At 44.2% G+C, this 24378-nt stretch overlaps 1 protein-coding gene across 1 annotated transcript in view; it reads left to right on the top strand.

Moving 5' to 3' along the window:
* SHLD1 (shieldin complex subunit 1) overlaps nucleotides 1-22881 on the top strand; it is a 110346-nt gene extending 87465 nt beyond the window's left edge. Inside the window, exon 3 of the mRNA XM_073628613.1 lies at nucleotides 21995-22881. Coding sequence (XP_073484714.1) covers nucleotides 21995-22461 — 467 coding nt within the window. The 3' untranslated portion in view covers nucleotides 22462-22881. The remainder of the gene's footprint in view (nucleotides 1-21994) is intronic.
* The last annotated feature ends 1497 nt before the right edge of the window (nucleotides 22882-24378 follow it).

Below are 24378 nucleotides of genomic sequence, written 5' to 3' on the forward strand. Positions count from 1 at the left end.
TGGTGATTCTAGCATAGGGAGGAAATTATTAATTCTCAGGGAGCTTAACCACATGCCGACCGCCTTCCTTCCGTATACTGCGGCAACGCGGCTCAGCTGCGCAAACCGACGTACCCATCGTATGTCGGTCTGTGCATGTGGTTCTGCGGGCGTGTGATGACCGCCGGCCACCCGAGGCAGAACAGAGATCTGTCAATGTAATCAAACAGATCCCCCATTCTGACAGGGGAGGAGAGAGAGATCAGCTGTTCCTAGTTATCAGGAACAGCGATCTCTCTCCTCTCCCAGTCAGTCTGTCCCCCTGACAGTTAGAAACACCTCCCAGGGAACACAGTTAACCCCTTGATAGCCCCCTAGTGTTAACCCCTTCCCTGCCTGTGCCATTTATACAGTGATCAGTGCATTTTTATAGCACTGATCACTGTATTGGCGTCACTGGTCACCAAAAAGTGTCACTTGGGGTCAGATTTGTCTTCCGTAATGTCGCTGTACGCCGCCATTACCAGTAAAAACAATAAAAGAAATAAAAAGTCCCTAAATCTTTCCCCTATTTTGTAGATGCTATAACTTTTGCGCAAACCAATCAATATACACCTATTGCAATTTTTTATTTTTTTTTTTTACCAAAAATATGTAGCAGAATACATATTGGCCTGAACTGATGAATAAATTTGTTTTTTTATATATATTTTTTTGGATATGTATGATAGCAGAAAGTAAAAAAATTGTTTTTTTTTTTCCTCAAAATTGTTGCACTTTTTTTGTTTATAGCGCAAAAAATAAAAATCGCAGAGGTAATCAAATACCACAAAAAGAAAGCTCTATTTGTGGGGAAAAAAAGGACATCAATTTTATTTAGGTACAACGTCACACGACCGCGCAATTGTTAGTTAAAATGACGCAGTGCCTCATCGTATGGTAACTCAATAACCTGGAAAAAAAATCAATAAAAATAGTACCGCTCGAATGCTCCTGCAAACCTGTGTCAGTTGGATCAGCATGTAAAGAGACTGGTGCAAGACCGACAGAATAGGCTTGTCAGGCTCCAGTAGAATTCAACAAAATGGTGACCTGTGCACGCAGACACCGACTACCTGTTGCATAAATGTAATGAGTTGGGTAAAAGATGGCTTCATCTACTGTTTTCCACCTTTAGAGTCTCCTAAGTTCTCTACAGGTGGAGAGGAGTTCTCTACAGTTGGAGAACAGGAGCTGAAGCTACCTTTTACCCATCTCATGCACATTTATGCACCAGGGAGTTGGTGTCCTCATGCAGATGTCCACCATTTTGTTGAAGTCTTCTGGAAAAAAAATCAGTTGCAAGGAACCTACAGACATTTCTGGTGAGTAGTTTTTTGCTCTCTGCTTGCCTTTTTGAGGCATAAGGAAAAAAACAACAAACAATACGGCGCTTGTATAGTAAAGTATCATAAATAGCAGCAACACTAAATGTGAGATATAAACAACAAAAAATTCAAAAAATATATAGATGGATGAATATGGATTAAATAACATAAAAGTCCAAAATTGTGATCAGTCCAAATAATAAATATGGATTGAATAAAAATAAATAATGAATACGGACATCAAAATAAAGTGCTTTGGGAAGCAAATCTAAAGCAATCCTCCACCATGTGACGTCACCAACATTGAAGTCAGGATGTGCTCTTACCGCAATGGGTGGACCCTCTATTATGGAAGGTCAAATGCGCATTGAGGCATAGCTACCACAGTACAGGTCTTCAAGAGTGGAGATTTGGGATTCTTACAAATGCCCATTCCTGATTTGGCCTTGTGCAGATTGTCAGCCATTCTAAACTTTTCTGAATGGCTTTATGGCATGCCAAGGATCTGGGGTTTGGCTGTCCTCATGGGCCTTCATTAAATACCCTTCATAGCCTATCAAATCACCTGCGACGTGAGCCGGCCTAGCCTTTCAATAGGCAGTCATTAGGTATTGATGGATTGTGGTGACATTTTCCTCCCATAGACAGTGCAGTGATTTATTAATAGCCTTGTCCAATGAGCCTGTGTACCGACGTCTTCATTCTAATTCCGCGTCGCTCACGTCACATTGAAATCAAATAAGAAAACAAGAAACAGCGCTGGTCTATTTTTATCTAACTGTCATGCCTCCCGTGTTTGTTTTCACTCATTATTTAACAGAAATGCAGCTGCACACTGTCTAAAGATAGAATAGACGTGACGGCAATATTTTATTGTATGATATTCTATTGGCATTCAAACACAAGAGCGCGGTCCGAGAGGAAATGTGATAACGAGCGTGTAAAAGTATATAGTGACATGCATTAACAAGCTTACCATTTTCTCAGGTTAATTATACCAAGCATGTATTCCCCCCCCCCCCCCCCCAGGTGTTACTCTGTCAGTCTTGTCTGGAAATATCTGGAACTAACAATGATATTTTATCAAAGGCAATCAAATAGGGAATACATTGGAATATAGCTGTTCGGATGTACTTGAGTTTATAGTGGAACTAATCTCTCTTAATCAACAATAAAGCGATTGTAAAGGAAAACAAAATAGCAAACGTCTCTATACTTACCTGCTCTGTGCAATGGAATTGCACAGAGCGACCCTAAACCTCCTCTTCTCTGGTCCCCCACCAGCACTCTCTGTTCAGTACCCCACGGGAAACCACTGCTGCATCCATTGACACGGACAGCGGGACTCAGACCTGCCCCCCCCCCCCCCCCCCCCAGTTTTGATTGGCAGCACCGACACTGACAGTCACCAGCTCTCTTTTCACGGAGTACTGACAACCGAGCGATCAGCGGTGTTCTCAGTCTTATGCCTCGTACACGCGATCGGATTGTTGGCCAACAAAACCGTGGAATTTTGTCCAAAGGGTGTTGGCTCAAACTTGTCTTGCATATACACGGCCACACAAATGTTGGCCAACAATTACGAACGTAGTGACGTACTATGTGGTTTTTCAGCTCTTTAGCACCACCCTTTGGGCTCCCTCTGCTAATTTCGTGTTAGTAGAAGTTTGGTGAGTGTTGACTCGCGCTTTTCATTTTGTGCTTTTCAGTTTGTTTCAAAACGGCCGTTCGTCAACCAGCCACGTTGCGGAATCGGAGGAGATAACGTGTTATTTATTATTGGCCTTGGAGTTATTGCTTTGACATTATTTTTTTGGTTGAATTTTGATTTGGTAAATTTTCTATATTTTTGGATGGATAGAATGCACTTTTTGGTTAAGTTCTATTGGCAGGTAGCATGTCTAATTTTATTTTATTATTATTATTTTTGCACAATAAAACAATTGTGTAGAATAATACTTGGCTATGTGTTTTACTTCAAATGACAGTTTGGGAGTCGGCAGTTACATTTAAAAAAATACAATGTAAAATTAACAAGGGACACCAACATAGTTGTATCTTTGATCTTAAAAACTACAGGATAGGATAATGGTGTTGTGGTAACTTGCCCAAATAAAAAAAAAACAAACATAATATTATTCTTTATATCACTAGGAAAAAAAAAAAAGCCTTTGAAAATTCGTTTGCAATAACTCCATCAGTATCACCAGCAAAGCAGCTTCATTATTATCCCATTAAAGAAGAAGAGAATTGTGCGCTGCATTTCCAGATTTCATAATTTGCCGCGTCACGAATGTTAATTCTCCATTACGAACGCGAGTTTACAAGACCGACCGACCGCTTCTGGCTCGTCCTTGCTTCTGAGCATGCGTGTTCGTACTTTGGACTTTTGTCCGACAGACTTGTGTACACACGATTGGAAAATCCGACAACAAACATTTGTTGTCGGAAAGTCCGAAAACAATTGTCCGATGGAGTGTACACACGGTCGGATTTTTCCGCCAACAGCCTGTCATCGAACATTTCCCATCGGAAAGTCCGATCGTGTGTACGGGCCTTTAGAGCCGGCGTGGGACCGATGCTGCATTCACCTAGGTATGTATGAATTACCTTTTTTTAAAAAAAAAAAAAACCCTAACTTCTCTTTTAAGGTAAAAAAAACACTACTTTTTCTACCCAATCTCATCCATAAAGACTTACCCAGTTCCTGTCATTCATCCAGCTCTGTTTCAGCTGCAGCAATACTCTCCTCACTTTCTGTTTTCACAGGAGACACTAAGGGCTCATTTACACTTGCTTCGGCTTCAACACACAATAACGGCTAGTTTACACTTGCTTCAAAACAAGGCTTTGGACACGCTTTGTTAAAGCTCTCTGAACACCAGTCAAACCTCCTGTCAATAAATAAAGTGGTTAGCTTATAGTCCTGTTTACACCTTGCTTTTTGCATTGCTTTGCTTCAAAAATTATACCCCAAGACAGTTTAGTGGTGCTTCAAAGCGTCTTCAAAGCCTCCATAGAAGTCTATGGCAAAGCTTGCTTGAAGCTCCACCAAAGCCTCATCGAAGCCCCACTGAAGCACCAAGCTAACGCTAAGGTGTAAACAGGACTGTAAGGGCTAGTTTACGCTTGCTCCAGAACAAGGCTTCGGACAGGCTTTGTTAAAGCTCTCTGAACACCAGTCAAACCTCCTGTCAATAAATAAAGTGGTTAGCTTATAGTCCTGTTTACACCTTGCTTTTTGCATTGCTTTGCTTCAAAAATTATACCCCAAGACAGTTTAGTGGTGCTTCAAAGCGTCTTCAAAGCCTCCATAGAAGTCTATGGCAAAGCTTGCTTGAAGCTCCACCAAAGCCTCATCGAAGCCCCACTGAAGCACCAAGCTAACGCTAAGGTGTAAACAGGACTGTAAGGGCTAGTTTACGCTTGCTCCAGAACAAGGCTTCGGACAGGCTTTGTTAAAGCTCTCTGAACGCCAGTCAAAGCTCCTGTCACTAAATAAAATGGTTAACTTACAGTCCTGATTACACCTTGCTTTTACTTGGTGCTTCGATGAGGCTTCGGTGAGCCTTCGGGGAGCCTTTGGTGAGGCTTCGGTGAGCCTTTGGTGGGGCTTTGGTGAGGCTTCGGTGGAGCTTCAGTGGGGCTTCAAGCGAGCTTTGCTATAGACTTCTATGGAGGCTTTGAAGACACTTTGAAGCACCACTAAAGCTGCATGGGGTATTATTTTTGAAGCAAAGCCAAAGCAATAGCAGGTGTAAACAGGACTGTAAGTTAACCATTTTATTTAGTGATAGGAGCTTTGACTGGCATTCAGAGAGCTTTAAGAAAGCCTGTCCGAAGCCTTGTTTTGAAGCAAGTGTAAACTAGCCCTAAGGACAGCAGGAGCCATATGCTGTCAGTCAAACTTTTGTGAGGAGGGAGCAGGGGCGTGGCTTACCAGCGCTGCGTGTTTATATGGACACACACAACCTGGCTCAAGAGCGCACATGGGTACATCCTTACCAATGGAGTCACTATGGGGGTGCAGATTGCACCCAGGTGACACCCGCCAGAGGAGTGACGAGTGACACCATCAAGTAGTAAGTAGTGATATCCGACCACTATGGTGTCGCCACCCCCCACCCCCATCTGTGACAGGGATGGGGGGGGGCGGTGGTGGGTGTGCCCTGCAGGGCACTGTGGCAGGCTAGACAGGAGACACTGACCTTTAGCACTTGGCTTGCTAAGGAGGCGACTGGAGGAGGGAGAAGAATGCAGCACTAGCAGAGAACTGCCAGAAGAGAAGGTAAGAGACCTCTCTGTGCAATATTATTGCACAGAGCAGGTATTACCACTTCTTCTTCTTTTTTTTTTTTTCACAAAAAAAACAACAAAAAAGAAACCACCTTTTAGCCCTGGATCACATTGGTGTGATTTGACATGTCATATCGGTGGCAATTGCCGGCAATGGCACCGTCCTAATTTGCGGCGCCGCACCGATTTCAAAAAGTGCTTTCTGTACTACTTTTTGCGATTTCGGGGTGCGATTTCCATTGACATCTCTGCAGAAACCCGCACAGATGTCTCTGAAATCGCCGCCGAAATCGGGACTGACATGCGGGAATTAAATGGTGCGAGTTCAGCTGCGAACCAGGGCTTAGTATCACTTTAAAGAGGAACTGCAGTCTGCTCACATAATTTGTAATAAAAATATCTTTGCCATTCTGAAGCTTCCCTCCAACCACTTTGCATATTATTTTATATATACTGTGATTCCGTATTTGCCAAATAGGCTGTAGAAATCTCCCTCCACTGAGTCTGGCTGCAGCCATTTTAACTGTGGGCAGCTGAAGCTGCTGCCTGTTCACTTCCTGGATTTACACAGCGGCACACCTCCAGCTCTGCAGCTCTGATTGGCCCTCTTATGACTCATCCCCCCCTCCCTTCCAGGCAAACTCTCACGAGAGTGACAGACTCAGTGGAGGGAGATTTCTGTAGCGTATTTGGCAAGTACATAATCACAGTATATATATATATATATAATAATATGCAAAGTGGTTGGAGGGAAGCTTCAGAATGGCAAAGATGTTTTTAATTACAAATTATGTGAGCAGACTGCAGTTCCTCTTTAATAAGCAAAGAGAAATTCTCCCTTTTTTGTGTGATTACAGCAATAGAGACGAGGAGGAAGGCAGGTTATGAATATGATTTACAGGAAGATAAATCCCACATTTGTTATGAATAATTAAAGTAAGATCTTTGGAATAATGTGACAATTATTTGCAGAGAAAATAATAGAAATGATATATACAGGAAGGTGAAACAATCCTTCCTTACAGAAGGCTTTATGGGTTAAATCTCTGATAATAATACACAGCTGGGATGACATTATAATTACATTTTTTCGGAGTGAATTTTGTTTTTTTCTTGTGCCAGAGAGACAAACGCGGCGGTGTTATAGTGATAAATTATTCTCATGAAGATTCAGCGTATTCTTAGATGTGTGGAATCGCTGTTAGTGTCGTCTGTGCGCATTTTAAATCTTTTTTTTTTTTTTTTTTTTTTTTTTAAACATGCAGCTGCTTACCTTTTATACTATAGGATTATTCTTTGAAAAGTAACTATTCAATTTTTTTTGTTTTTTCTATTTTTATTTTATTTTTATGTGGAAACAATTAAGGCATGCGTCAGGGCCCAGAGCCAAAATAGAGCCCCGTTTTATTACTGTTCTGCCCCTGAAATGTGTGCTACACTGCCTTCCTTCCTCCCTACCCCTACAGTGGTTGTAAACCTCAGACATGAAATATGAACAAAGCCTATCCCTCTATAGTGTGTACTTGTCTCAATCCAGAGCACTTATGCCCCGTACACACGAGTGAAATTTCCGAAATTTTCCGAAATTTCCAAAATCTTGGATTTTTTTTCCGACAGAATTCCGCTCAAGCTTGGCTTGCATACACACGGGTCACACAAAAGTTCTCTGAACTTTCGACCGCCAAGAACGCGGTGACGTACAACACTACGACGAGCCGAGAAAATGAAGTTCAATGCTTCCGAGCATGCGTGTTTTTTTGCGCGTCGGAATTGCATACAGACTAACGCATTTTCGGATAGGAACTTTTTCCGACCGAAAAATAGAGAACATGCTCTCAATCTTTTGCTGGCGGGAATTCTGAAGGTCACAAATTCTGACCTTTGAATGGATGTAGAGGAGAGAGGGCTGCAGTGGCGGCTGGTGCTGCCTATTTTTTTTGGAGGGGCGGCAAACAATTAGCCAATTAGAGCCGCTGATCATGTACTTAAAAAACCCGTTGGAATCCATGCGTCTGGCGCCCTGCATGTGTATAAGGAGCCCATGGCATGGATTAGGGGAGGCGGAGCTCCTGCACCCCTAATGGATGGGCCGCCACTGCTGCAGATAAACAGGTACAACTTATGTAGGAGGATTTATTTCATATCTGTGTACCACCTGAGGCCAGTCACTTCACTGGGTATATGGAAGGGTCTACAACGATGATTATTAGAACTGGGGGGGGGGGGGGGGGGGCATGTAGATGGCTGCACTGCTTTGCAGGGTGTGTTTGATTTAAATGATAATTTTTAAAGAGCAACTGTCATCTCTGTCCCGCAGGGGCTCCTCCTCTGACCCGCTGTTGACTCACCGACAATTCCATTCACTTTAATGGGACGTCTGGTGATGCGGCAGTGACACAACAAGGTGAGGGACGTGGCAGCAGCAGGTGAGTGGATGCCCGCTAACGGGCGCTGCCATGATCGATCTGAAATGACCGGTGCTCTTTAAAATGTAAGGACTCATTCTTGCTGGTACTGTGAAATTGTGTGAATGCATCAATGCAGTGCATGTTCTCTCAGCTTGCAGAGCTTGGATTCATTGAATGAGTTTACCAAAAATTTAAATATTGCAGAATATACAGCCTCATGCTACACAACTAAGCTCCATTCCATGCTGAATAAACAAAATTCTTAATGTATCTTAACCGCTTCCCGCCCGGCCTATAGCAGAATGACGGGCGGGCGGTGGTTGCGTTATCCTGACTGGACGTCATATGACATCCACGGGGGACACGATCGGTGGTGTGCAACTCTGACACACCGCAACTCCGATCAGGGTAACGAGCCTATGACGTGGGCTCTTTACCACTCGATCAGCTGTGACCAATCACAGCTGATCACATCGTGAACCAGGAAGTGCCGGTAAGCGGCTTTCCTCGGTTCGCGCCGACAGGGAGAGCCCTCCTGTTAGAGGGGGGTCTGCACTGATAATCAGTGCAGCACCCATCAGAGGTGCCCACCACATCTGCCAATCAGTACTCATCAGCTGCCAGTCAGTGCCCATCAAAGTACCAATCAGTGCCCATGTCAAATGCCAATCAGTGCTCATCGGTAATGCCTATCATCATCAGTGCCATCTACAGCATTAGTGCCCTTCAGTCCTGCTTGTCAGTGCCCATCAGTGCCACCTATCATTGCCCATCGGGGCCGCATACCAGTCCAGCATATCAGTGCCCATCAGTTCTACATATTAGTGCCTCCTTATCAGTGCCCATCAATTGTACATATTAGTGCCTCCTAATCAGTGCCCGTCAGTGAAGGAGAAAACTAAATGTTAACCCCTTCCCGCCGACCGAACGCATATATGCGTACTCGGCTTTCCGGGGTTATACCGGGATGATGCCCGCAGCTGCAGGCATCATCCCGGTACCGTTGTTTTCAGCGGGCGATCGGTTACCCGTGTATAACAACCGATGCGGCTAAAAGCCGCTCGGTTGTTATACCGGAGGAGCGGGAGGGGACATCCCCCCCCTCCCGCCGCCTCCCGCCGCTGTTACCGGGCCTCCCGTGCGATCGGGAGGCCCGGTGTCCGTTCCGCTGCCTTCGGCGGCTGGGGGCGGACTGGAAGGAAGCTGCGAGCGGCTTCGTTCCAGCCTTCTTGCTGTAAACGCGGAAGCGACGTCATGACGTCACTTCCCGTTTACTCGGCTGCCAATGGCGCCGAATTTAAAAAAGTACACAGTACAATACTTTGAAGTGTAAAGGAGGGATGGGGGGTCTTTTAGACCCCCCATCCCTCCATAAAGAGTACCTGTCACCACCTATTACTGTCACAAGGGATGTTTACATTGCTTGTGACAGCAATAAAAGTAAAAAAAAAATAAAATAAAATTTTAAACACAATTTATAAAGTACAAAAATAAATTAAAAAAAAAAAAAATTTTTTTTAAAGTGCCCCTGTCCCCGCGAGCTCGCGCAGCGAAGAAAACGCATACGGAAGTCGCGCCCGCATATGTAAACGGTGTTCAAACCACACATGTGAGGTATCGCCGCGATTGTCAGAGCGAGAGCAATAATTCTAGCCCTAGACCTCCTCTGTAGCTCAAACCTGGTAACCGTAAAAATTTTTTAAAGCGTCGCCTATGGAAATTCAAAGGTACCGTAGTTCGTCGCCATTCCACGAGTGCGTGCAATTATAAAGGGTGACATGTTTGGTATCTATTTACTCGGCGTAACATCATCTTTCACATTATACAAAAAAATTGGGGTAACTTTACTGTTTGGATTTTTTAAAATTCATGAAAGTGTCACTTTTCCAAAAATTTGCGTTTAAAACACCGCTGCACAAATACCGTGTGATAAAAAATATTGCAACAATCTCCATTTTATTCTCTAGATTCTCTGCTAAAAAAATATATATAATGTTTGGGGGTTCTAAGTAATTTTCTAGCAAAAAATATGGATTTTAACTTGTAAACACCAAATTTCAAAAATAGGCTTAGTCATGAAAGGGTTAAAACATAAACAAAGAAAAACTGTTTTTGTTTTGTTTTTTGTTTTGTTTTTTAAATTCCAGTCTTTTTTATTTTGTTTAGCAAAAAATAGAAACCCCAGGGGTGATCAAATACCACCAAAAGAAAGCTCTATTTGTGGGAAGAAAATGATAAAAATTTTGTTTGATCACAGTGTTGTATGACCGCGCAATTGTCATTCAAAGTGTGACAGCGCTGAAAGCTGAAAATTGTCCTGGGCAGAAGGGGGGGGGGGGGTGCCCGGTATTGAAGTGATTACATAGAAAACTATTTTTAGATACATTTTTACTCCAAAAGCATCTTACTAAAATAAATTTGATAAAAAATAAAAAAAATGATTTAAATAAAAAAAAAAAAAAAATCTGATTTTTTTTTTTTTTTTTTTTAAATCGGCATTTTTTATCCACCCTGCTGCTCGGTCTCACAAGAGCTGGTCATGGATGGTACCTTTGCTCCCCACGTGGGCTGCCAATGGGGGAATCTGCAAGAGGATATCTAATGCAATGCCTCAGAGTTCACTTCTAACAAATAAATTTCACATCATAATTGGTCATAAATAGAAATATGACATTATCGAGCGCGCTGCAGCTCAGCTCTAAACCTGGCAGGGTCAATGTCTACGGCTTGCCAGACGTGTGGGAATTGGAATTGGATTATTAATTTTAAGTGCGTCAATCAATGGATCACCTCCAGCAGGCTCACGCGGCGAGTTAAGGATTTCCTTCTTTCATATGACCTCTCCATTCCAGAAGAAATCATCATAGAGGAAGAAAGGTTATTATCGCTTTCATAAAAAAGCTGTGCGCTGTGCTGCCTCTTAGGACGCAGCCTGATTGTACTGTGTGTGCAATGGATGGATTCTCGTCTTCTGCACGTCCGCTCCATCATCATCTTCATTATACTCATAGATCATCCGCTGGAAAATAAACACACACGCTTTAATTAAATGCTGCCTGTTGCACTTTTCAGGAAGGTGTGGGAGAATGGTAATGTTCCTAATTGTATAGCAGTCGCTGACACATTAGCATTGTGTGTGTTGTAAAATGTTAACACGATTCCTGTTTAACAAAGCGGTAATCGGCAGAATGCCGGATAACCCCGCCATGACTTGTAAAGGTGAAATCCGCAATGTACCATCAACAGGGCCATCTTTAATATTGATTGGACCTTGAGCAAACATTTTCCTAGGCCCTCCCGAATCCACTTATCAAATATTTGTGGGCTCAAGGGGCAGCTGCTTTGGGCCCCACAAGAATGACTGGGCCCAGAGCAGCTGCCCCTTTTGCCCTGTGTTAAAGACAGCCCTGACCATTGCCGGGAGCCCAGGGAAATTTCAGAAAAGTTATAGCAGTTTCTGTGAAAGGAAATAAAGACTCATCCACATAAGCTCCATAGGGCGCTTGTTTATGGATCTCAAGACGTATTGTTTTCTATGGGAGGGATGGATGGAAGGCGCGTGATCAGACACTGGCATTATATCATACAGTTTATTCATAAGCAATAAAATACATACATGTAAGAAATATAAACATACTACGTGACGCGTTTCGAGGATAACCTCTTCATCAGAGCCCCCCCAAAGGACGCACGCAGGCTGCAGTTTTCTTACAAGCTCCTGAAACAGGTTCACCAGACAGTACCACCCCCACAAGAAGGATCACCTTGCACACTTATCATTTCTGCCGCTATAGAACGCTCTAATGTGGGCCTACATTGGAGCTAAGGAGAACCAACTATCCTTCACATGATATGTCTCTCCACTAGCCACCGCTTTCCATGTGCATATGTGTTTGTACAGACTGTTTCACCTTTTAAAGCTCTGATGAAGAGGTTATCCTCGAAACGCGTCAGCCATTCTTTTAGCACTTGCCCCTGTTTGGGCGTGTCTCACTTGTAACACTACTAATGTACATTTTGTAACCCCCCCCCCCCCCTTCACAAAACGTAGTATGTTTATATTTCTTACATGAATGTATTTACATAGTTACATAGTAGGTGAGGTTGAAAAAAGACACAAGTCCATCAAGTCCAACCTATGTGTGTGATTATGTGTCAGTATTACATTGTATATCCCTGTATGTTGCGGTCATTCAGGTGCTTATCTAATAGTTTCTTGAAGCTATCAATGCTCCCCGCTGAGACCACCGCCTGTGGAAGGGAATTCCACATCCTTGCCGCTCTTACAGTAAAGAACCCTCTACGTAGTTTAAGGTTAAACCTCTTTTCTTCTAATTTTAATGAGTGGCCACGAGTCTTATTAAACTCTCTTCTGTGAAAAAGTTTTATCCCTATTGTGGGGTCACCAGTCCGGTATTTGTAAATTGAAATCATATCCCCTCTCAAGCGTCTCTTCTCCAGAGAGAATAAGTTCAGTGCTTGCAACCTTTCCTCATAACTAAGATCCTCCAGACCCTTTATTAGCTTTGTTGCCCTTCTTTGTACTCGCTCCATTTCCAGTACATCCTTCCTGAGGACTGGTGCCCAGAACTGGACCGCATACTCCAGGTGCGGCCGGACCAGAGTCTTGTAGAGCGGGAGAATTATCGTTTTATCTCTGGAGTTGATCCCCCTTTTAATGCATGCCAATATTCTGTTTGCTTTGTTAGCAGCAGCTTGGCATTGCATGCCATTGCTGAGCCGATCATCTACTAGGACCCCCAGGTCCTTTTCCATCCTAGATTCCCCCAGAGGTTCTCCCCCCTGTGTATAGATTGCTTATGAATAAACTGTATGAAGTGTCTGATCACGCGCCTTCCGTCCATCCTTCCCACGCTATCTTCTTCAGACCACCCCGGGTCAGTCCAGGCAGCGGGACATACATGACCACTTTCTCCAGTTTGGCCATCATAACAGCACTACGTACCCATACCAACAACGCCCCCATGAGCGCAGGAGTTCATCTTTTTTTTGTTTTACAATTATTATTTTCTATGGCCCTGTGCACAAAGTTGTGTAAAGATTTGTAAACTTGCACTGCGTTCATTTCCATAAACTCAAAATGGAAACCTCTGTGATCCTGTGTATGGACTGTGTATTACACTGTACACAAATAAGGGCTCATGCACACTGCAGCTCAAAGGAGCTCAAAGAAGCGGCTTCTACAGGCTTTTCAGCTCTCATTTTTTCCTGCCTAGAAACTCCCCTCCATGTTAGCCAACGTGTCCAATGCACACTATGGCTTATTCAGGCGTATGCTTCTACAGGCAGAAGAGAAAAAAAAAAAAACACTAGACTCGCGTTTTTGAGAGAAGCTGATGCCCCAAAGAGCTAAAAAAGCTCAAAGAAGCTCGAAAACGTACAAAAAAACGTTTGTTCCAGCTTTCTGTTTTGTTTACACAGTAAAAGTGGTTGAGAAAATACTATCTAGGAGGCTTTGTGGGGGGAAAAAAAAAACGCTTATGCTCAAAAAAGCTTAAAGGAGCTTGAAGAAGCTCAATAAAAACATGTACAAGAGCACAAAAAAAGCACAAGCTTCTTCAAGTGAAATAAAAGCTCAAATGCCTGTAAAAGCAGCTTTTGGTTTTTTTTTGTTTTGGAGCTGCATGAGCTCTTAAAGGCAGGGGTAGGCAACCTTGGCCCTCCATCTGAGGTGAAACTACAAATCCCATCATGCCTCTGCCTCCAGGAGTCATTCCTGTGATTATTAGAGTCTTGCAGTGTCTCATGGGACTGGCTCTAAGGGTTCCCACGCACACAGTGCAAATATACTCTTTTGGCCTGCTTGGGGCTAACATGTAAATTTTAATAATTTGTAATCTGCATGATTAAACACTTTTGAGTTGACATGTTGGTTCTTAATGGCCGCTTGCATCCTACCAATAAATGATGTTAGGCATCAAGAGCTCTCTAACAACGAAGGCCCCTAAGTGGTGGGAGCCACCTGCATTCTAGCATCAAAGAACCCTAGCTGGCAGGAGGCTTCTGCATCCTAGCAATGAATGACACTACCTATGTCCTAGCAAAGAAGTACCATAGACGGCAGGAGCCACCTGCATCCTAGCAACAAAGGCCCCTAGGTGGAAGGAGCCACCTGCATCCTAGCAACAAAGGCCCCTAGGTGGAAGGAGCCACCTGCATCCTAGCAACAAAGGCCTCTAGGTGGAAGGAGCCACCTGCATCCTAGCAACAAAGGCCCCTAGGTGGAAGGAGCCACCTGCATCCTAGCAACAAAGGCCCCTAGCTGGCAGGAGCTGCCTGTGTCCTACCAATAAATGACACTAAGCGCTAAGAGCCACCTATGATCTAGCAATGAAGGACCATAGATGGCAGGAGCCACCTGCTTCCTAGCAACAAAGGCCCCTAGCTGGCCACCTGCATCCTACCATCTAGCAGTATAGTCAGTGTTATATGGTGCTCCAAATGGAGTAATCCTTAGGGGTATAGTCTGTGGCTGTAATAGCTGGATGGTGATGTATCCATAGGTTGGGTGGTTGGAAAAGAAAGGGGTATTAGGGGTTTAAAAAGGAAGGCAGCCATTCTTCAGAGTGTGTCCAGAACTCTGCAAGACATGTAAGGGAAAAAAAAAAAACAGGGAGGGGGAGGCGCCGACCTGAGTGTAGTATTAAAATGATGACTTTAATAGAATGGAGCACCGCTCCAGTGTGAAAGCATTCGGGCTCTCACACTGGGCTTGCAGATGAGGCTTTTTTCAGGTGCTATTTTTAACGCTAATGTGCCTGAAAAATGCATCCAGTGTGAAACGGGTCTAATCTCCTGTATTATGTCTGCAGTCTCTGATCATCTCCTCATGGGGGGGGGGGGGGGGGGAGGGGGGGGGTAGCGCAAAACGCCACGCAGCACCACCTCCCTGAATTGGGTTTTGGCAGGTTGGGATGTCTGTCTTGTTGCACTGTATCTTCACCTTGTTTTGTCACCTTGCACCTTTGCCATATTTAAAGTGTTTCTAAAACCACAGGAGTAAAATCAGTCTGTATATACAGTAAAGCATGCCTGTTATACTCAGTTGGGAACCTAAGGGGTTAATCCTCCACATTGTGTAAACATCTGATCCTCCCCTTCTTTTACTGTCCCCGATCTATCTCCTGATAGTACAGAGCCATGGGGGCACTCTGCACATGCTCAGTTTTCGGAAACTGATAGAAGTCATAAGACTGCTATATACTGCTGATGAGAAAAGGATTTTTAACAGTTTAGATTTACTAAAATAATTGCATTTCTGTGTACTCTGGGAGACCAGATATAGTGAATGCCGGGTCCGGGGTTTAGTCTTTGTAAAAGTTCCCAAAGCTCTTTTACAAGCTGAGGCCCATGTGAACAAAGATTAAAACATCCAACTCGATGACCACAACAAGTGCAAGAAGTCGGAGGCAGATGGGGAAAATGTTATCTTCTGAAGATATCTTATGTTTGCATGTTTCTTATTTACATATAAAAAGCAAAATGGCCTTTGCATATGTATGTTCACTTTCTATCAAATATCGCAGGAAGCAAATTCACTTTGAAATGCCCTGTAGTGCTCTTGAATCCTTTTTCATGTTCTGACAATTTCTGCAAAATGAGATGAAATTACGGAGCGCACCCGCTTTTGTTTTGCTTCAGTGACGGCAAATGTGAGTTCTCGTACAAAGGACATTTCTTCTCATCATCAAATCATTAGTCCAAGGTCGTTCTGATCCTTTAACAGCTATGCAGCTATTTTGTTTTGCCAATTTATTCAGCACTCTAAATAATAAGACTTTGCCAAAACAAGTTTTGAAAGATATAAAGATGCATTTGGAATGGTGGGTGCAGGGTCTTGGGGATACAGGTGGCTCCCAGCACACTGACTGAGCTGTCAATGACATCTGATCAAGGCTTCTGACCATGAGACAGCGGGGTGGGCTCCCTATCATGTTTCCACTGTAAGAGCCAATAACAGCAGTCACATGATACAGAACCCGCACCACTTCCCGGTGTCTTGCCGAGAAAGTTCCCCCAGCGGATAAGGACCCCCCTGTACTGCGCAGGCGCATCACTTGCGCAGTACGAAGGACTACGGAGCCGCCGAAAATAGCCGAAGCTGAAAACCTTGAGTCAGCTGTACACTGTGCCTGCGCTCTGAGTCCAGGTTCAAGCCCCACCATCCAAGTGGACATAGAGGTAGAATAAAAAAGTGCCGAGAAAAGCAAGTCCGTGCCCAAAGCGTGGTGAGCGAAGCGAGCCCGCGAGGGGCCCTGTTACAGGCGCCGTGTACAGCTGACTTACAGCTATTCAGCTTCGGATATTTCCGGCGGCTCGTACTGCGCAAGCGCTGCGCCTGCACAGTACAGGGGGGTCCTTATCCGCCGAGGGGAACTTTCTCGGCACCGGCACTAAAGCCCATTTAAAGGGCCACCAGGAGGTGATGTTAAGGGGTTAAAGCTAAACTCTAAACAAAGCCTTTTCTTTTTGGACATATGCAATATAAACATAAACCCACCCCAATGAGTTATGTTCCATGTGTCTAAGCTGCAGCATTATGTCAATCCTGTACAGTGCATTCAGCCAACTTCTGGTGCTGAGAGTAATGCCCTGTACACATGGGAGGACTTTTCGGCATCAAAGGTCCGACAGTCTTTCCGACGGACTTCCGACGGACTTTCGAAGGAACGGACTTGCCTACACACGATCACACCAAAGTCCGACGGATTCGTACGTGATGACGTACGACCGGACTGAAATAAGGAAGTTCGTAGCCAGTAGCCAAAAGCTGCCCTAGCGTCAGTTTTTGTCCATCGGACTAGCATACAGACGAGCGGATTTCTCGATAGGAACTGGGTCCGGCAGAGTTCCGGCGGAAAGATTTGAAACATGTTCCAAATCTAAAGTCCGTCAGATTTTCGACAGAAACAGTCCGCTGAAAGTCCGATGAAGCCCACACAAGGTCGGATTGTCCGCCGGATTCGGTCCGTCGGACCAGTCCGGTCGAAAAGTCCGCCCGTGTGTACAGAGCATTAGAGTTCTGGCTGGAGTATTTAGATCAACACCTTTATTCATTAAATGTCTTGCATACTTTTCATCAAATGCAAGACACTCTGCGATTGGAGGAGGTGTGGATGAATGCCACAATCTCCCTGTAATAATATGCCCAAACCATTGTGACTCCATTTTGATATGCTTTGCCAGTTCAATTATGAAAGAATGCTTAGAAAAATGCTTGCACAAGCACTTTCTTTATCTATCTATCTATCTATCTATCTATCTATCTATCTATCTATCTATCTATCTATCTATCTATCTATCTATCTATCTATCTCTCTATCTATCTATCTCTCTATCTCTCTATCTATTTATATATATATATATATATATATATATATAGATAGATATGTGTAATCATTGTGGGTTGGTTTTCCTTTCCTGTTCTCTGTTCTGTAGGCCATGGGACAGGATGCATGACTTATGACTCATAACCAGGTGGCCTGTTGTCTCTTGTAACCTCATGATAAATGTATTTTAGGAGTCATTGACTTGTATAACCATATATTTTATACCAATACATCATTTACTAACCCCCCCTCTTTCTATTGGTATGTTGAACCATATATAAGCTGTAACACACCTAATAAAGGCAGACATTTTACGAATGCAGAACCTGCCTCTCGTTTCATTCGGTATCTCCAGATATCTGATGGCCCTGTTGGTGTACCTGATAGACGGGTGGTCATCAAGAATACCATCTATTTCCTTTCACTCCCCGCCTCCAATCAATGCATGCATTCACTGAAAAGAATGCAAGGCATTTACTGAATGGAGGAGCTGAAGTGACCTACTGTGATCTGGGTACCCCACCAGTAACTCTCAGCACTGGATGTTCGTCATTGACTGCACTGTACAAGAGTGAGTAAAAGTCGAGGTTGTACATAATGCTGCAGCCTAGACACAAAGGACACACTTCATTAGTGTGGACTTGTTGCTAGGACACAAGTGGTTCTTGTTGCCTAGTGTCGATTATTGCTAGGATGCAGGTGGTTCTTGCTGCCTAGCATCACTCATTTCTAGGATGCAGGAGGCTCCTGTCACCTAGGGGCCTTCATTGCTAGGACGCCAGTGTTTCTTCCATCTAAGAGCCCTTGCACACTGGGGCGGGGGGCGGCGTCGGCGGTAAAACGCTGCTATTATTAGCGGCGTTTTACCGTCGGTATGCGGCCGCTAGCGGGGCGGTTTTACCCCCCGCTAGCGGCCGAGAAAGGGTTAAATACCACCGCAAAGCTCCTCTGCAGAGGCGCTTTGCCGGCGGTATAACCGCGCCGTCCCATTGATTTCAATGGGCAGAAGCGGTAAGGGAGCGGTATACACACCGCTCCTTCACCGCTCCGAAGATGCTGCTAGCAGGACTTTTTTTACCGTCCTGCCAGCGCATCGCTCCAGTGTGCAAGCCCTCGGGGCTTTCACACTGGAATGAAAGCAGCGGCACTTTCGGGGCGGTTTGCAGGCACTATTATTAGCGCAATAGCGCCTGCAAACCGCCCCAGTGTGCAAGGGCTCTTAGGGTTTTTCGTTGTTAGGATGCAGGTAGCTCTTGACGCCTAGAATACAAGTGGCTTTTGCCACCTAGGGTTCATTGTTGCTAGTAGGCAGATTGCTCTTGATGCCAAGGGGTTGATTTACTAAAACTGGAGAGTGCGAAATCTGGTGCAGCTGTGCATGGTAGCCAATCAGCTTCCAGGTTTTATTGTCAAAGCTTAACCACTTAAGCCCCGGACCATTTTGCTGGCCAATGACCAGAGCACTTTTTGGAATTCGGCACTGCGTCGCTTTAACTGACAATTGCGCGGTCGTGCAACGTGGCTCCCAAACAAAATTGACGTCCTTTTTTTCCCACAAATAGAGCTTTCTTTTGGTGGTATTTGATCACCTCTGCGGTTTTTATTTTTTGCGCTATAAACAAAAATAGAGCAACAATTTTGAAAAAAACGCATTATTTTTTACATTTTGCTATAATAAATATCCCCCAAAAATATATAAAAAAACATTTTTTTCCTCAGTTTAGGCCGATACATATTTTTGGTAAAAAAATCGCAATAAGCGATTATTGATTGGTTTGCGCAAAAGTTATAGTGTTTACAAAATAGGGGATCGTTTTATGGCATTTTTATTAATAATTTATTTTTTTTACTAGTAATGGCGGCGATCAGCGATTTTTATCGTGACTGCGACATTATATCGAACAATTTTGACACATTTTTGGGACCATTGTCATTTATACAGCAATCAGTGCTATACAAATGCACTGATTCCTGTGTAAATGACACTGGCAGTGAAGGGATTAACCACCAGGTGGCAGTGTAGGGGTTAAGTGTGTCCTGGGGGCGTGTTTCTAACTGTGGGGGGGCTGGGCTGTGTGTGACACATCACTGATTTCTCCTCCGATCACAGGGAGCAGAGATCAGTGACACTGTCACTAGGCAGAACGGGGAGATGCTTTTTTACATTAGCATCTCCCCGTTCTTCCTCCCTGTGAGACGATCGCGGGTATCCCCACGGCGATGGAGTCCGCGGGACCCGCGATCACACTCACAGAGGTCCTGGCCGGCGCGCACACGATGGCACAGCGGCAAATTTAAAGGGACGTACCTGTACGCCCATTTGCCTGTCCATGCCATTCTGCCGACGTACATCGGCATGCGCCGGTCGGGAAGTGGTTAATTGAACAAGCTGAAGTCAGAAGCTGATTGGCTACCATGGACAGCTGCACCAGATTTTGCGGACTCCAGTTTTTGTAAACCCCCAAATTTTCTATATTTTACCCACTATGCAAAGGCACGGCAGAAAAAGTAATCCATCAAACATCGAGTCAGCCCTTTTTTTTTTTTTTTTTTTTGGGGGGGGGGGGGGGTTTCATTAACCTTTTATAGATTAGATATATGTTTATCCTATGCATGTTTGAAGCCATTTACTGTTGACTGTCTCACTACCTCTGTTGGTAGTTTTATTCCAATCATCAACTACCCTTTCAGTAAAATAATACTTTCTAAGATTCGTTTTGAAATTTCCTCCCAGTTAGTTTGAGGTCATGTCCCCGTGTTGATTTTGGTTTCATATTGAAAAGACCGCCTTCCTGAACCTTATTCACCCCCTTGATGTATTTAAAGGTTTCAATCATGTCTCCCCTTTCCCTTCTTTCCACCAGACTGTACATATTAAGTTCCTCAGGTCGCTCTCTATTAATTTTATCCCCCAGATGTTTCACCATTTTTGTTACCCGTCTCTGGACTCGTTCTATTTTATCAATATCCTTCTGTAGGTGAGGTCTCGAATTGGACACAGTATTCTAAATGTGGTCTCACTAAAGATCTATATTGGGGAATCGGAACTTCCTTCCTCCTGCTGGTGATCCCTCTAGTGATACATCCTAGAATCCGTTTCCTCTTGGAATACTTGTATTTCTCATAAGCCTATCTCCCCACTGCACATACATAGTACTTTGGCACTCAAGGTGGAGATTTCAATATGTCCTCTGCTCTCTATTTTTCATATCTATGCCCACCACGGTGGTCTCCAAACCGCGGCCCGGTGACCAGATGTGGCCCTTGCATACTTTTATCCAGCCCTTGGGCATTATTCCCCCCAATGGCAGCAACATTGGGACATAGTTCCCGCCACTGATACCAACGATGGGGCACTATCCCTCCCATTGATACCACTGATTTATTTCACTATTACCAATGATGAGGCAATATTCCTCCCACTAATGCCAATGATGGGGCACTATTCCTCCCACTAATGCCAATAATGGGGCACTATTCCTCCCACTAACACGAATGATTGGGCACTATTCCTCCCATTGATACAATTGATTTCTTTCACTATTACCAATGATGAGGCAATATTCCTCCCAATAATGCCAATGATGGGGCAATATTCCTACCACTGACACCAATGATGGGGCACTATTCCTCACACTGACACCAATGATGGGGCACTATTCATCCCATTGCTACCAATGATGGGGCACTATTCCTCCCATTGCTACCAATGATGGGGCACTATTCCTCCCACTGACACGAATGATCGGGCACTATTCCTCCCATTGATACAATTGATTTCTTTCACTATTACCAATGATGAGGCAATATTCCTCCCACTAATGCGAATGATGGGGCAATATTCCTACCACTGACACCAATGATGGGGCACTATTCATCCCATTGCTACCAATGATGGGGCATTATTCCTCCCATTGCTACCAAATGACGGGGCACTATTCCTTCCACTAATACCAATGATGGGGAACTATTCCTTCCACTGAAACCAATGATGGGGCACTATTTCTCCCCCTGATACCAGTGATTCCTCCCATTGATACCAATTATGTTGCACTATTCCTCCCCATAATACCAATGATGGGGCATTGTTTACTCCCACTGACACCAGTACATTTTCTACTCCCACTAGTCACAGTCCCCTAAAGAATGAAGGACAGTAAGCTGGCCCTTTGTTTAGAAAGTTTGGAGACCCCTGCCCGACCACTTCCTTTCCCTATTGTGGCCTTAGAATTATTCTAACTGCTTTGGTGTGTAAGATATTGGTTGCAGGACTGTGCAGTAGAATTTGCCTGTAGTCTGCTTGTGCTTAATTATTTCTGATGGTGACGTTGAAACACATAAGGTGGGATGTGACGTCATCACGCATGCTACACAAAGGCACGCTGCAAGGTCTGCCGGCATCCTGCAAGCCGCTCGGAAGGGTGAAAAGTCTATTGAGTTCCCTGGGGCTTGACTCAATATTCTATTAATATCAGCCATATTGCGATGCTCATGGATGTGCAAAGCGTTACACGCACTTTTATAATGTAAGTGGATATTTCTGAATGATGATAAATTACTTCCCCCCCATTAATTATTTTACATTTTTCTTTAGGTTACAGAACAAGCGATTGTGAAGACAGTGAAAAAATGAGACCAGAAGATGATGAAAGATTGTCTGCATTGTCACCCAGCAGCAGTTCTTACATTGTGAGAGAACAAAGGAGCTCCACCATCACCTCTTCATCCAGACAAGAAACCAATGAAGACATCGATGAGGCCCAACTTCGGGCAAATTTAGATGCATTTTATGAACTAAGCTCCCTGCCTGGAGATGACGAGTTTTCACACCAGCTTACCGAGAAAATATTGGAATTAAAGCAGAAGAACCATCTATATGCTCTACGTAGCTTCCAGATGGGAAAGATTATTTTACGTCAGGAAGGAACAAACGTTTTACAGAGCTCTGATAATGTCTTTTCTTCCACTGGAGAGACCCTGAATATAAAACCAGTGGCAGGGCTTTCCGATGATGTCATCAGGTTTCTAAAGGATAGGAATTCCACAAAAAAGGGACCTTAGCCACTTGACTTCCGGAAGGTTTTACCCCCTTCATGACCAGGGCATTTTTTTGCTATCCAGCACTGTGCTACTTTAACTGGTAATTGTGCGGTTATGCAAAACTGCATGCAAATTGGATTTATATCATTTTTTTTCACATAAATAGAGCATTCTTGTGATAGTATTTGATCACCATTTAGGGTTTTTTTTTTTCAATATAAACAGACTGAAATTTAAAAAAAATAAATAAAAAAGAAAATATTTTGTACTTTCTGTTATAAAACATATCCAATAAAAACAATCAAAAAATCGAATTTCTTCATAAATTTAGGCCAAAAATGTATTCTGCTTCATGTCTTTGGTCAAAAAAAAAAAAATCCCAATAAGTGTATATTAATTGAGGTTTGTGCGAAAGTTATAGTTAGAAAGTTATAGTTACATAGTTGGTGAGGTTGAAAAGAGTCTACAAACTATGACACACTATATTGCCAAAAGTATTGTGACGCTTGCCTTGATGCACACACTTTAAAGCGTTTGTAAAGGTGTTTTTTTTTTTTTTTTTAAAATAACAAACATGTTATACTTACCTTCACTGTGCAGCTCGTTCTGCACAGAGTGGCCCCGAACCTCGTCTTCTGGGGTCCCTCGGCGGCTGTTTCAGCTCCTCCCCGCAAGCATTCACCACCTTAATGCGAGCTCCCTCGCACGGTGGTGAGTGCTTGCGGGCGCGCTCCCGTGATACAGCCGGCGGCTATAGCCGCTCACTGTATCACTCGGCCCCGCCCCCCGGCGCGCCGCGTCATCGGATGTGATTGACAGCAGCGCGAGCCAATGGCTGCGCTGCTTTCAATCCATCCACTGCAGCCAATCAGCGGCCAGGGTGAGCGGAGGAACAGATGTCGGGAACGCGAAGCTGACTTTCGAGGCGTCAGGTAAGTAAAACGGGGGGGCTGGGGGCGGCGGTTCTGTCAGAAGTTTTTTCACCTTAATGCATAGAATGCATTAAGGTGAAAAAATTTTTACCTTTACAACCCCTTTAATGGCATCCCAGTCTAATGCCCCGTACACACGATCGGATTTTCCAACAGCAAATGTTGGATGTGAGCTTGTTGGCTGAAAGTACGACTGTGTGCACGCTCCATCGAACATTTGTTGTCGGACTTTCCGCCAACAAATGTTGGCTAGCAGGTTCTCAAATTTTCCGCTAACAAAACTGACGCACAGAAGTTGCTCGGAATGCTCGGAATCAAGCAGAAGGAGCCGCACTGGCTATTGAACTTCCCTTTTCTCGGCTTGTCGTACGTCTTGTACGTCACCACGTTCCCACGTTTGTAATTGTTGGCCAACATTTGTGTGACCGTGTGTATGCAAGAAAAGTTGGAGCCAACAACCTTCGAACAAAATTTCACGGTTTTGTTGTCAGAAAGTCCGATCGTGTGTACGGGGCATTAGTCTGTAGGGTTCAATATTGAGTTGGCCCACCCTTTGCAGCTATAACAGCTTCAACTCTTCTGGAAAGGCTGTCCACAAGGTTTAGGAGTGTGTCTATGGGAATGTTGGACCATTCTTCCAGAAGCGCATTTGTGAGGTCAGGTAATGATGTTGGACGAGAAGGCTTGGTACCACTCTAATTCATCCCAAAGGTGTTCTATCAGGTTGGGATCAGGACTCATCCATGTCTTTATGGACCTTACTTTGTACATGTTTAAACATGACTGTGCACCAGTGCGCAAAGCAAGGTCCATAAAGACATGGATGAGCGAGTTTGGGGTGGAGGAACTTGACTGGCCTGCACAGAGTTCTGACCTCAACCCGATAGAACACCTTTGGGATGAATTAGAGCACAGAACGTGGAGCGGTCACCGCCTCGCCTCGACCGATCAGAGAGTGATTTGCCTTGAGAAAATGAAAAGAAATTCTCTGATTGGTGGGTCACTG

This window comes from Aquarana catesbeiana, linkage group LG04 (genome assembly GCF_042186555.1).
Source record: "Aquarana catesbeiana isolate 2022-GZ linkage group LG04, ASM4218655v1, whole genome shotgun sequence".
NCBI classification, from domain to species: domain Eukaryota; kingdom Metazoa; phylum Chordata; class Amphibia; order Anura; family Ranidae; genus Aquarana; species Aquarana catesbeiana.